This window comes from Rhamphochromis sp. 'chilingali', assembly GCF_963969265.1.
Source record: "Rhamphochromis sp. 'chilingali' genome assembly, chromosome: 14".
NCBI lineage: Eukaryota > Metazoa > Chordata > Actinopteri > Cichliformes > Cichlidae > Rhamphochromis > Rhamphochromis sp. 'chilingali'.
The window spans coordinates 27,157,828-27,170,818 of NC_137941.1; the positions used below are offsets into that span (position 1 = coordinate 27,157,828).

At 38.8% G+C, this 12,991-nt stretch overlaps 1 protein-coding gene across 2 annotated transcripts in view; it reads right to left on the reverse strand.

The window, feature by feature from the left end:
- dgkh (diacylglycerol kinase, eta) overlaps positions 1-12,991 on the reverse strand; it is a 93,555-nt gene that overhangs the window by 53,430 nt on the left and 27,134 nt on the right. For both annotated transcript variants that reach the window (XM_080902175.1, XM_080902176.1), the window contains exon 4: positions 8,247-8,327. In XM_080902175.1, coding sequence (XP_080758301.1) covers positions 8,247-8,327 — 81 coding nt within the window. The remainder of the gene's footprint in view (positions 1-8,246; positions 8,328-12,991) is intronic.

Below are 12,991 nucleotides of genomic sequence, written 5' to 3' on the forward strand. Positions count from 1 at the left end.
ATTTTAACAACAAAAGTATAGACAGCCAGGTTCATAATGGATATGAGGAAGTTTTTTTCAAAAAACGGAGCCACATTCAGGTAAAAGTGTAAAATTAAATGATCCGTCAATAAAGGATAATGTTAGATCAGTGTTTCAATATTCATATCTTTTATTAGATGTACATGTGGTTTGGTTATTTGCCTTTTGGTTGAAATTACACTGAGAGAGGACTTTTTTATTAGTGATCTTAATAGTTTTTTTTAATCTAATTGAATACAAACTATTTGTGTATGATTGTCAGTCCAAAGAGGGAGAGAGGAAAGAGGGGAACATGAGGAGAAAGTACAAGTTCAGCAAGAACCAGGTAAGAAAACAGACAGGGAATACTAACAGGCAAAACAGAAACTGTTAAACCGGCAAAGAAAAAAAACCCCAACTAATTTTACTCATACAATCTGGAAGTTATGTTGTCCCATATTAAAGCTGCTATACAGAATTTGCAAAACAAACTGGGTTGTCAGCCCTGGCACTGCATTACCATAGCGAACTTCAGTCAGAGGAAGTCACGGTTGCCAAAAACTTTTTGAAGCTCAAGAGTGAGGCTGGTGCCATCCCAGATATGTTAACATTGTACAATCTTCTGGATAATCAGATCTTCCCCACAGTGAAAACTGTAATTCAGGTTGCCCTAACAAACCCAGTTAGCAGCTGTAGCTGTGAGAGGTCATTTAGTGTCTTAAGTCAGCTCCATACCTGGCTGAGAAGAACCATGGGTCAAAGCAGACTCCAGCACCTGGCTGTGATGTCAGTTGAGAAAGAGATGCTTGAGAGACTTGAACACCAAAATGTGATAGACAGATTTGCCAACCTCAAGGTGAGGCGACATAGGTTAAAAGAAAAGAAAAAAACTGCAGAGCCATAGTAGTATCTGCAGTAAACATCTTTTCATACATTGTATACTTCGTACCAAAGGCCAAGGTGTCTCCATTTTTCTAATTTTTTAATAGTATTTTGTACATTTCAAGGACTCTTCTATTTTTGGAGTGTATTTTTTATGTATCTGTATTATATTATACATACACATTAAAAGTGAATCTCTGTCCAAAAAATGCACTCAGTTTACTTTTTACTCACTATGAGCATCGTTCATTATTCTCCCGCAGTAATTAAGGTTAGGATTTTTTTTTTTTTTAATTCCAATCCATTGTTCTTTGGCAGTAGTAGTCTTTAACAGCATTTACATAACCTTGATCAGATTTGATGGTTTTGTTACAGACTTTTCAAAAAAGTGATGTCATGTTTTGTGACGAGGACCCAGGCACAGAGAGACTTGATGAATTTAAGAATCTTATGATTTAATAAAGAAATTTGCCGACTTGCACAGAGATGGTAAAATTATGATGACTGATGAAGACAACAGACAATGAGGACAGGGAGGAACAGGGGTTTAAATGCACCAAGTAGACAGTCAGAGGGAATTCAGGACAACTGGAGATATTTAAGGATGCAGGGACTGACAGAGCCAGGGAAGAAGTCTCATCGTGACGAGTAAAGTTTATCTTGCCTGGCTGGGCAGCTCTCTGGGTGCTCAGCACCCCCAAAGCTCTGATTCTAGAATCGCTCCTGAACACAAGTATGCTGACACAGAAAAAAAATGTTAAAATTGCATGAATCTCAAGTGAAACAAAGTGTAAAACACAGAGTTTCCATGAACCTTGTATCATAACATAAATTAAATAAAAGATAAACAAAATTACTTTGTATTAACTACAGAATGTACTACTGGGCAGCTCAATTAAAATCAATGGCTGCCTGGATTATTCATGATTCAGAAATGCAGTGGGTATCTATGGAAGAGTATTCCTTACCAGGTATCTCCCTTCGGAGTCTCCCATTTCTCAATCCAAAATCACAGAAAAAAATTTAAATAACTAACCCATGGGTCAAGCACACTGTAAATATTTGGAACCAAGTGTTAAAAATGCTAAAAGGGAATTTGACCATGTCTCGAGCTGTTCCCATAAATGGAAATGTCGAGTTTCTTCCATCATTGTCAGATTAGAGTTTTGAGAGGTAGGCGGAGAAAGGATTGATTACAGTCAATCAGCTGTTTGAAAAGAATACTCTTAAAAGTTTTGCCCATCTAAGGGCCAAATATGCTTTATCCCCAGGGGTCCACTATAGATATTTCCAGTTAAGGGACTAAATTACAAAGCATAAGAATTGGGACAATATTAGAAGAGAACCAATCGGGTTAGAAAACGATTTCATAAAACTGCTTGAAAAGACAGGTACAATGAAAAGCCAAGTGTCTTTGATTTACCAGAAACTGCTGATTGACATGTCTGATAATACCTATCATATAAAACAACAATGGGAAATGGAACTTGGATGATGTCACATGTCTATACAATGGAACGGATAACAGCTCAACTACAACTAAAAGTGCCAACCTTCGAGAAAAATGGGCTCCAATTATAAAATATCTTGACAGGACACTCAGGCCTTAACACTGTTACATCTGTGCTAAGGAATGTAAGTATTGGTATGTATGTATATGTATATGTGTATGTATGTTTTTCCTTTGAAATTAAGTTTTTGAATAATCCTCACTATTATATACTGCAAATTTGGTCTCAGGTTATGTTGTTGCTGTGAATTGCCTTGTTACTTTTGGCAATAAAAGTAAAAAAAAAATAATAATAATAATTACTTTGTATTGCTTGAGATGGCTTACAATCAATTTTAAGTGGTGCCTATGGAAGACTTATGATGAATTTGTATTAGCTCTGAATGTTTCCATGCCAGGCTCTTTAAGTCTGCACTCTAATACCCCTGCTATCAATCAGTCTGGAATGAAAACATGATCCTGAAATTCTAAATTTAATGGTAGTAGTATTCACAATAACCCAAGTTCTAGGTCTTTCATCAACAAACAAATTTGAAAACAGACTAACTTAGACATGAACTGCATTTAATAGCGCCTTTTTTGTAAATAGTAAAATATGACTTGCTGCTGCATGTTATTTTGTGTGGGGTTTTTTTTTTGTTTATTTTAAAAAATTATTCAGAAATGTGCATTTTAACCCAACTCTGATAGTTCATAGCCTTTACCTTCTGTTTCCTAATAAGCCTTATTTCTGTATATAGCTTTTAGCTCTAACAGATGTTCTTCTGTGGGAATCCTTCTGGCGAGAACACTGCCCAACAGTTCTGCTAAATGCTCAACTGAAGCATAATATTTTTCACACTGAATGTGGTTATTGTCAAGTTAACAAAGTTATGTGTTGCCAAGTTGACTGGAACACTAGCAGATGTTTATTTTAACAGAATAAATTCTAGCAATTCACAAATTATGTAAAAGCTATGGAAACAAAGTTCATTCAAAGATGTTAAAATCAGGTTATTTTCTTTATTGTTTTTATTAAGGGAGGAACACCTGAACTGGATAAGTGGAATAGAATGGATGGATGGAATTTTATTAAGGTTAGCATGTTCCATCTAAAACACTTTAAAAGATACAACTTATAAACATTTTATAGATTCAACAATTGGTAAAGCAAAAAAAATAAAAAATAACTGAAAGCTGCAGTCCTAATTAATAAAAGTGTGGAGTAAAAGCTCCCTGACTCTCATTTCCTCATCAGTCAGCTTAATCACTCATGTAATCAATCTGTCTCAGGACCTTGAGTCAATATCTGTTTTTTTTGGAGGGGGGGTTGCTGAGAACTGAACAACATGTTCTGAAAAATGAAGCCATGATGAAAAATCGTACCAGCTCTGTCAAACATGCTTATCTGCATTAATGTGTTTTTGTGTATGTTGAATATTGTCCTCTCCTTGCCCTCACCCAGTAATAAAGTTAATGACATTAGGATTCTTCCTCTCCTCTTAAGTGGAGAAAACACCCAAATTACTGAAAGCATTTGGTGTGTATTCCCATGCTTGCTTGTTTGTTTGCAGTGCATGTTTAACTGAATCAATCGTCCATTTATAAATTATTCTGCATGTTCAACAAGAGAAAATCTCTTCTCTCTCCCCACTGCAACTCTGACTCTATAACTTTTGTCTTGGAAGCTCAATCAACAGTATATTGTATGCTTTTAAGCACTATACATCTTCATTACCCCCCAGGAGCTGAAAAAAATAGCATGAGTATGGGTGTCCATTTGTGCTCTGGAGTGTGCACTCACATGCACATGGGAAAATTGATCTCTTTGGTCTTAGATCATCTTCTATCTGCTGGTACTATATCCATGTGTGTGTATGTGTATTTGTGTGTGTATCTGTGTCTTTCAGATAGTGATAAGATTTGTTGCCAGGGGGAACGGGAATGGCTGTTTCCAAAAATGGTTCCTGGCATCCCTCTGACTGACTAACTGGTCATCATGTGACAAAAAGAAGTGGCTCTATAAAGGGAACCTGGATGATTCACTGTTTAAAATAATCCTCATTTATCTTATAATGGGCTTTGTTCATTTTCTGCCTAAAACATGGTACTCTCATCTCTACTTACTTTGACTGGTTATTCCTGTTAAACAAAATATTGCAAAACACATACACCAACCTCATTGTTTAAAATTGTGTCTGCATTTTCAATATGTGCATTTTCAATTGTGTCTGCATCTTTAATATGAGCATCCAGCCTATACCTCATAGCAGATAATTATATTTTGGGATAGGAAATGGGGCGTTTCCTGTACCAGGCTGTAACAAGCTTGTTAATACTCTAATGTTAACATTTTAACATGGAAGTCTGTGGGGACTGACTTGCTTTTTGTAGCCAGCCTCAACCACTCCATAAACTGCAGTTTTTAAAATCTTGGTGTTGGTCTCTTTTTCAGCCCAAGAGGCTGCTACTTCTGATATCCTCTCTCTATGGCCAGGAGTAGAAAACATTTCCTAAATGAAGTGTTTAAAGAACTCGGAGCTACTGGCTCATAAATATGACTTGTACATACACAGACCTCATTATTTGAAACTTTGGCCAAGTTTAGTATAAGCATCCATCATTGTAACAGCGTATACATGAGAGTAAATAATACAAAATATAAGAAGTCTATAATGTTCTGCAAATGATTTCTCTAGGTATGAACTTTAGCTTCCAACACAATTGCATTTTACTGCAGTTACAGCCTTATAGGGCAAGATCGTTCAGCTTCTACCATCCACTCTGCACCAGGAAACTGATTCTAGTAAGCTATTTTCATTTGGTAGAGAGGTAATCAGCAACAATGACCCAATAATCTGGAACACAAGTCACGCTTTAGACACTTTCATACACAACACAGTAGAAAATCAGGCTGCTCACTCCCTACAACACACGCACAGACCAATGCATAAACTGATTAAATTCACATTCTGCAAACACCCAAAATTAAGCTAAAGTGAATTTCCTAAAGATTCCTCGTATGGATTCAAAGGAAACATTAAAAAGAGAGCCGAGCAAATAAGCACGAGTAAGTCAGCGTGAGAGGCGGCTGTTCCTGCAGAGGATGGAACGAGTTTGTGGGTTCGGGTTGGGTTGAGCCTTTCCTCACGTGGACTTCAAGGTGCTCCCTGTCTGCGCGACAACGACAGCCTCATTATACATTCACACAAGCACATATTCACCACAAAGACCTAAACATATACACACACAAGTGTATTCCAACATATACACTTGTACAACTCTGTGTTAGAGCATAACCACTCATAAAAATACACAGATGGATGCATTCTTGATTTTTTTAAATCCTTTTTTACTCCTATATCCTTCGTGCATTAATCTTTTCATTCAAATAAGGCAATTTGTAAAAAAAACAGCTGAAGAATTTATAAGAATGCAAGTGAAAAATATTCCTTTTTCTCAGTTTTTTTGTGACCATAACATTTTTCTTTATGTTGCTGGTAGGTTTCTAAGAGGTCCGCTCAGCTAAAATACAACCATGCACATTAGGCACACCGAGGAGTCATGTGCAGAGCGCCTACACGAACATGCACGATGAAGCGAATCATTTATGTTTCAAGCCTTTCAACCAATTAGCACCAACCTGCACAGAAGGCGTCAGCAACATCATTCATCCTCGGGGGACCAACTGACAGACAGAAAACAACAAGAGACCACACAGACAGACAGACGGACACAGAGACTGCACAGTCAAAGTCCTGCAGTGCGTCCTCTGCAGCACCGCTCTCTCTTTCTCTCTCTAAGTCGTGCTTGCACAACCTGTCTGATGAATCCTGGTCTCCCCCGGTTGGTGTGTGTGACCGTGTCTGGGTTGACACACGTAACCACAAGTCAAGAGTGTTACAGCTTCAGGTGAACTACCTTTAGGTTTTTCTTTCACTGCCCCTCTACTGTGGTCCACCCTATTTTCATTTCTTCTCCGTTCTCGCGCTCCCTTCCGTCTTCCTCCTCCTCTCAGCGCTCGCTCTTGCCTCAATCTCTCGCTCGCTGCCCTTTTTTCCCCCTCTTTTCCCCTGGGAGAATGTGTGCGGATGCAGTCAGCAGTGGTGTGACATCACTCCAGGATTTCCTTCTGCCTTTCCATCTTGAGTCAGTCATCCTCAATCAATAATAAGTGTAAAGCATTTTTTATTTATTTTTTTGTCAGGACCTTCTTTCCCCTCTTTCTTCACATCTCCACAGTATTTAGTCCTTTTTATATTTTTATCTCCCCTCTCTCCTTCCTTCCTTCCTCCTCTCTTTCTGCCTCCTTGCACTCACCTTCTTAATAGGATGCTGATGCTCATAAGGCAGCGTTTCACATCCTATCACAACTCCACACATATAATCTTATTTATGAATATGGCAGGGGTTTAAGCTTTGCCAGCCAGCCAATGAAGCGTTTCAAGCCGATGCTAAAAATAGCTCCGTATTCTCCTCTGGGCACCATTCTCCTGCCTACCCCCTCCGCCTCTGTGTTTCTTATTATAGCAACAACCGAGGAGAGAAGAGACATTTATAGAAAGGACACAAGCTCTTTTATTTTCTGTTTTTATCCTTGCTGCTTGTAATACTCTCATTCACACACACTCACACTCACAGCTTCTCATTCTTTTCAGCCGTCCATTCACAACCACATCACCCGTTTGGATGTGCCGTGTTGAGAGGCATTTGACAAAAACACAAGGAGCAATGCTAATTAGCAATCTATGGTAATGTTTTCTATTTATAACTAAGACTGACCTTTTCAGGTGTAAAGCTTGTCAGGTGAATAACTTCCCTTAAAGGGCATATCCCATGTTTTGTTAACCCTGATAGCTAGCTTTCCAGCTAAATACACAAAGACTGTTAGTCTAGGTTAAGAAACAATCATCTTCTTATTAATAATTCAGACAATCCGTACATATGCATCCATCTGTGCTCTTCTCCTGTTTCGACAACCATTTACAAATTCTTCATAAAATCTTGCTGGTGTGATGTCATGGAGCACAATTTAACTTGCCAACATTTACGTTTCAAAACTATGAGATTTGCAAAGTAAAGGGGTTTGGAGAAGTATGGAGACTGGATTGCAACATCCTTTCTTTCACTGTTTTCCGTGATGTTTAAACTGATTCTGGCGATACTATTACACTATGTTTCAGTGTTTTTCAGTGTTGCATCAGTGGGAGATGGAAAGTCCCTGAGAGATGGTCTTAAAATAAAGGAGAGAAATGCTTGTTGGCAGGTATGCAGTGTAAAAACAGTCGTAGTTTGACGTCATTTGGAGGAGCAATTCTCATATTTTGGCTAAAAGTTGTTCTCTATTACCAAAGATTTCCCAACAGTCACTGCTGCCAGCTCCATTTTTTGAACTTTGAAAACATTTATTGACATTAAAAAATTTCCAAACTTCTTAAATCTGAGATAAAGATTCTCAACTAAGTGCCAAACCCTACTGACTACTATGTGCCAATATTGTTTACTTAGCACAGTCCTGTTGTGAACCCTTTGCCTTCATCTAGGTGTTCTGAAACCTGATGTGATGAATGACTGATGGATTTGAACAAGGGGTGCCGCATGCTCATAGGTTGGTGATATGTGAGTCCCATGATAAATCACCCTGTTTCACTATAACAGGCACCATCATTTACAAAATGAATATCTTATTCAATAAGATGTGAACTCAGTAGCTTTCATCATAAACCACAGGACATGAGGACAGTTTTTTCAAAGATCTAGCTACTGCTGGAATTCTTTTTGCAACCAGAGGAGTCGCCTCCTACTGGTCATTACCAAAAATGTAGGTGTGTGTATTGAGTGTGTGTGTGCACATGTGTTGTCGATCAACACTTACTGTGAAGCTGTTGTTGACATTCTTAGTGCTGGACTCTGCAACACTGGCATCCGACAGATCCACCTCATCAAAGATAAGAGACTGCAGAGAAGAGACGGTGTGGTGGTGGTGGAGGAGAGGAAGATCCAAAAAGCAGGAAAGGGCACAGAAGAGAACACGAGAGTGAGTCTCTGGAAATGCACAAGGTCGAACGTAGCCTATTGTTACTTGTATACTACATCATGAAGACAGCGGTGACTGGCTGTGAGGTAAATGTTGTTTCATGGCCACACCAAAGCAGTCCTAAAATGAATTAGTTAAACCTTCTAGTGTAAAATGGAAGCAACTGTAAAAGTCATGAAAAACATAAAAGGACAAACTTGCTTTCTAACACTGAAACTTCCAAAATGCTTCAAAGCTGAGAAAAGCGGATGGATTTACTTTTGAATTCAGTTTTAAATGTAAATGTGACGCTCAGGGAATTTAAGAAGGAGGAAAAAACAGATGTGCCACCCATCAGCTCTGGTTTCCTACATGACACGTGTGGGTCATTATGACATGACTAAATAAACATCATAGACCATTTGGTGAGCTGTTTTTATAACAGGCATTTAGGAATTGACATCCTGGGAGATACCGCCTTTAACACCCACCTAAATACTTTGGCCAGCCAACCTAAATGCTTTCCACTCAAGAAAAGCTGTTTCTTATATTCTTACATTGAAATGACACTAAATTTAATTCAATTCAATTCAATTAAGTTTTATTTATATAGTGCCAAATCACAACTACGGTTGCCTCAAGACACCTAGTATTGTGAGGTAAAGACCCTACATCGTCAGCTATCACCTAAAAAGTATTTTCATTTCCACTATAATAGAAACAATGATTGGGAGCATGTAAAATACCTTACTGATTTTTATTTCCCCTGAAAATCTGCACAGCATGCAGGTCTGTTGATAATGTGTGATCACATCAAACACCAAACAGCAGAGCAGTTTGGAGGCAATTTTGAAACCAATTTTTAAATTGTTCCTCCTCGTTTATCTGCAATGATCCGTTTTCCAGTATGATAATCAGATTGAACTGAGATTTCCTTATGCTTCATTGATGTATACTTCATTGATAAGTATCACAATTGTCAGAGATGAGTGTAACATTGGAGATTCAAGCTTAGGAACCTGACTGGAAATATGCTCATCCTAACCGTGCAGTTCCATTGCACTTGAAAACAATTGTGTTATATTACAGTTTGTGCCTATTAGAGCAAAATTAAAAGCATTAAGCTAACGTCTGAGTGTTAGGATATTTGACCAACATTCATGTTTATTGCATTTAGCTCGTCTACTTCTGGTATAATTTTTTTGTTTAAAATAATTTAAAATGACTTATATAGCATAATCTGGATTTTTCTTTTTTACATTTAGAACAAGAAAGTCACTGGAATAGTGTGCTCCATATACTGGTTTAGACAGTAATTAGTCTACAGATGTGATACAGATGTTTCCAGTAAACTACAATGTTATTAAGGTGGACTTTTTAGTTATTGTGTAGATTTTTATAAATTGATTTTATTGCATTTCATCACAGTGAGCGATTCTGAACAGGGAAAAAGCTTATGGTCAAACAATAAGCCTAATTTTTCTGGGACCCATAAAGTTAACTCGGTTTCTTTTCATATCCCTGGAAACACATCACCACAACACAGATACAGTATGAGGCTATCAACAGGCTTTCCCTCTTGTGTTTTCCTTTCTCCACCTAAATGAAAATAGTATGAATGACATGATGGTTGATGTTAATGTGCTTTATTGAATTTCTGTGTGGTAGAGGAGCTGGAGCCAGACGGAGAGGAGAGCCAGAGTCTGCAAACAGGAACATGATATCCTAACAGAGCTGTGATGTGTAAGGCATGCAGCTGAGCTCTTAAAGAGCCACAGGCCAAAAACCAATGGCGTCAAAGGAATGCCCTCTGACTGTGTGTGTGTGTGTGTGTGTGTGTGTGTGTGTGTGTGTGTGTGTGTGTGTGTGTGTGTGTGTGTGGGAGGAGTGCCTTGCTGCAGCTGTCAGAGGGAATGCCCAGCTAACAACACTCCACGGGCCTGGCTGGAGAGGGCTACTAGCCAAGGCTTACTGTGTGGGTGTGTGTGACAGCATTTACACATATGCCTACAAATGCATGCGACCTAAGTGTGAATGGCATGCCAACACAAATACTGTCCCCCTGTCACAGCACTCTGTGCTGCTCTCCCTTTACATCACGTGTGTGTACCGAATGTTTGTGTGTGCGTGTTTTGTTGACATACTCTTTCTCCCTCTCTCACATTCACCACACCATCCCAATACACACGCTAACACACACAAACGCAACTTTGTGTACCTAACTGTCTTGAGGTAAGCTGTAATGAAAGCCGACAGTGAATGGTGGACAAAGGCGAGCATCCTCTGTTACCCATAGATCCAGAGCTTTGCTCAGTGGCAGCATCTCAGCAGCTTCAACAAGCCTCCAATCCCTGTACCCTGTCCTTCTCACAGCAGGTCATGTAATGACTTACAGATTGTTTCATAACTGATTGTTTAATCTAGCACACAATCCAGAAATCTACCTATGACACACTTAACTTTTAACTCTGATATTTTCAGTCTTCAAATCAGGACTATGAGTCCAAACCAAAAACAAACGACTGTCACATTTTGTCTGTCTTTGTGCTCATTCTGGATCTTTAATGTAATTGTGTTTTTGTCACTTTTTGGGATAATTTTGTTTGTAATTGGTATATTTTTCCACCTGTCTTGGTGATCGTTCTGTGTATGAGTTTACTTCATACAGAGGCTCTGGTGTCCTCTAGGGTGCATTAAATAAGCCATCCAAGGAGAAGAGCATAGCTTGTTTTACAAAATGTGATGCTGAGATGTGGCCTTACGGATGGATCAATGAGGAGGCCAGGCTTCTTAAGCACAGGGCAGCACAGCCAGCCAGGCAACCTTGGAAACACCAGAGTGTAGTGATGGACATGTAGGGGACAATGAGCACTTATTTATAGATAAGAACATCTTGTCTGGCTGTGACACAAAGAACATGTTTACTTTAACATTTTGGATTATTAAATGGAACCTGTTATGCTTATTTCCAACCCAATATTCCGAACTTGTTGTTTTGCACTTAAAACTCAGCCGCAGTGCATTCATGGGTAGAGTCAGTGTGTCTGTGCATAGCTTATTTAGCAAGTCACAAATGCACAACAGTGGCAGAAGAGATCAAAAGTTTCACAGCTTTAGTACTGTTTACCTTCACTGGCAACATCTTAGATTATTACTTGGGTTTGGCTGGGGTTGCTCTGACTTTCCAAGTTGGTAATCAAAGTTGAGGGAGCATTCCAGAAAGAAATTCCAACTGGGAACTCAGAAATTCTGACTTCTGACTTAATCTGGAACACACTATTAAACAACAGATGGGTGGGGCATATGTGCACAGCCTTATTTAGGAAATCCCATAGACAGCATATAAAAAACAGAAGTAGCTACTGAGTCATGAGCTGTTGGCTTTGGATTCTGCGTTTGAAACTTCAATGTTAAGTGTACTACCATCATATTTTTAGCGCCAAAAGTAACCAAATTTAGTCCAGAGGGTGGATTTATCAGCAAATGTACAGTTGGTTAGCACGTTGCATTTACAAGTGGTAGGGGTGCAACGTTCAAACAAGTTCAACAAAAGCACGAGTCCATGTCAGCATCTCATAGTGGTGGAGGTGACGTTGAAAAGACAAATATTAGCTGCAGCTACCTGTGTGAGCACACCTGTGATTTAAAGCAACTCTGCCAGTTCAGAATTTTAACATGGCAGTCTATGGGGATTGACTCACTTTGGAGCCACCGCCGCAGGAACTGACATAATACAGAGTCAATAAAGAGAGTGTGAAATGGAGCATCAAAGCATCCTGAAAACATGAGCTTTTGGCTCATATGATGATGTCATTATAAATCATGGTTAATATAATAACAACAAACCTAATATGGAAATTATACTCTTTTAAGAGCTGTTTTTACCATTATGTTGTTTGTCCTTTTTTTAATGATGCTTCAGTTGCTCATGCTTATGCTTCTATCTCTTGGATTATCTATGATGGATCCAGATGCCTTGTCCTCCTGTGTACTTGTCTGGTATCCTTAGCTGTCTTCTCTTGGGTTCGTGCAGACCACAAGCAGGACAGGGACATGAGCAGGGGTCCAGGTGACACTCAGCTCATTGTGGGAGTGGCTGGTAAACAATGTTGCTGTTTTCTGATTAGCTGTGCTCATACACTTTCTTTAAAGTTGATTTTCCTTCCTCATCCTTGCATGAATACACAAAGCCTGGATTTATGAGGCCTTCTTGCCTCAGGAATGTTCTTCCAGACATTCCAGATGCTTTGCCGTGTTTCCCCTTGGTGAGTGGACTTTACAAGCATAATGTGTCAAACCTTCAGTTCCTAGGCTCTCCAAATCAGGCCGTTTCAGACTACCACCTCGTGGAGTGTGGCTCTATTTAAGTCTTTGACTACAAAAAACTTCATGTTAAATAATTGACTACTATTCAAGAATTTAGATTTCTTATTACCTACTGAAACCAGGCAGTATGACTTAGACATACTCCCATCAGTAAATAATTCTGGAATTTTATTTTTTCCTCTACTATGAAGTTGTCCAGATTGGTTACAGTTGGTGATTTTAACATGAATATTTGATGAATCACTCTGACCTCTTCGCTAGAAGTTTTACCAGTATTA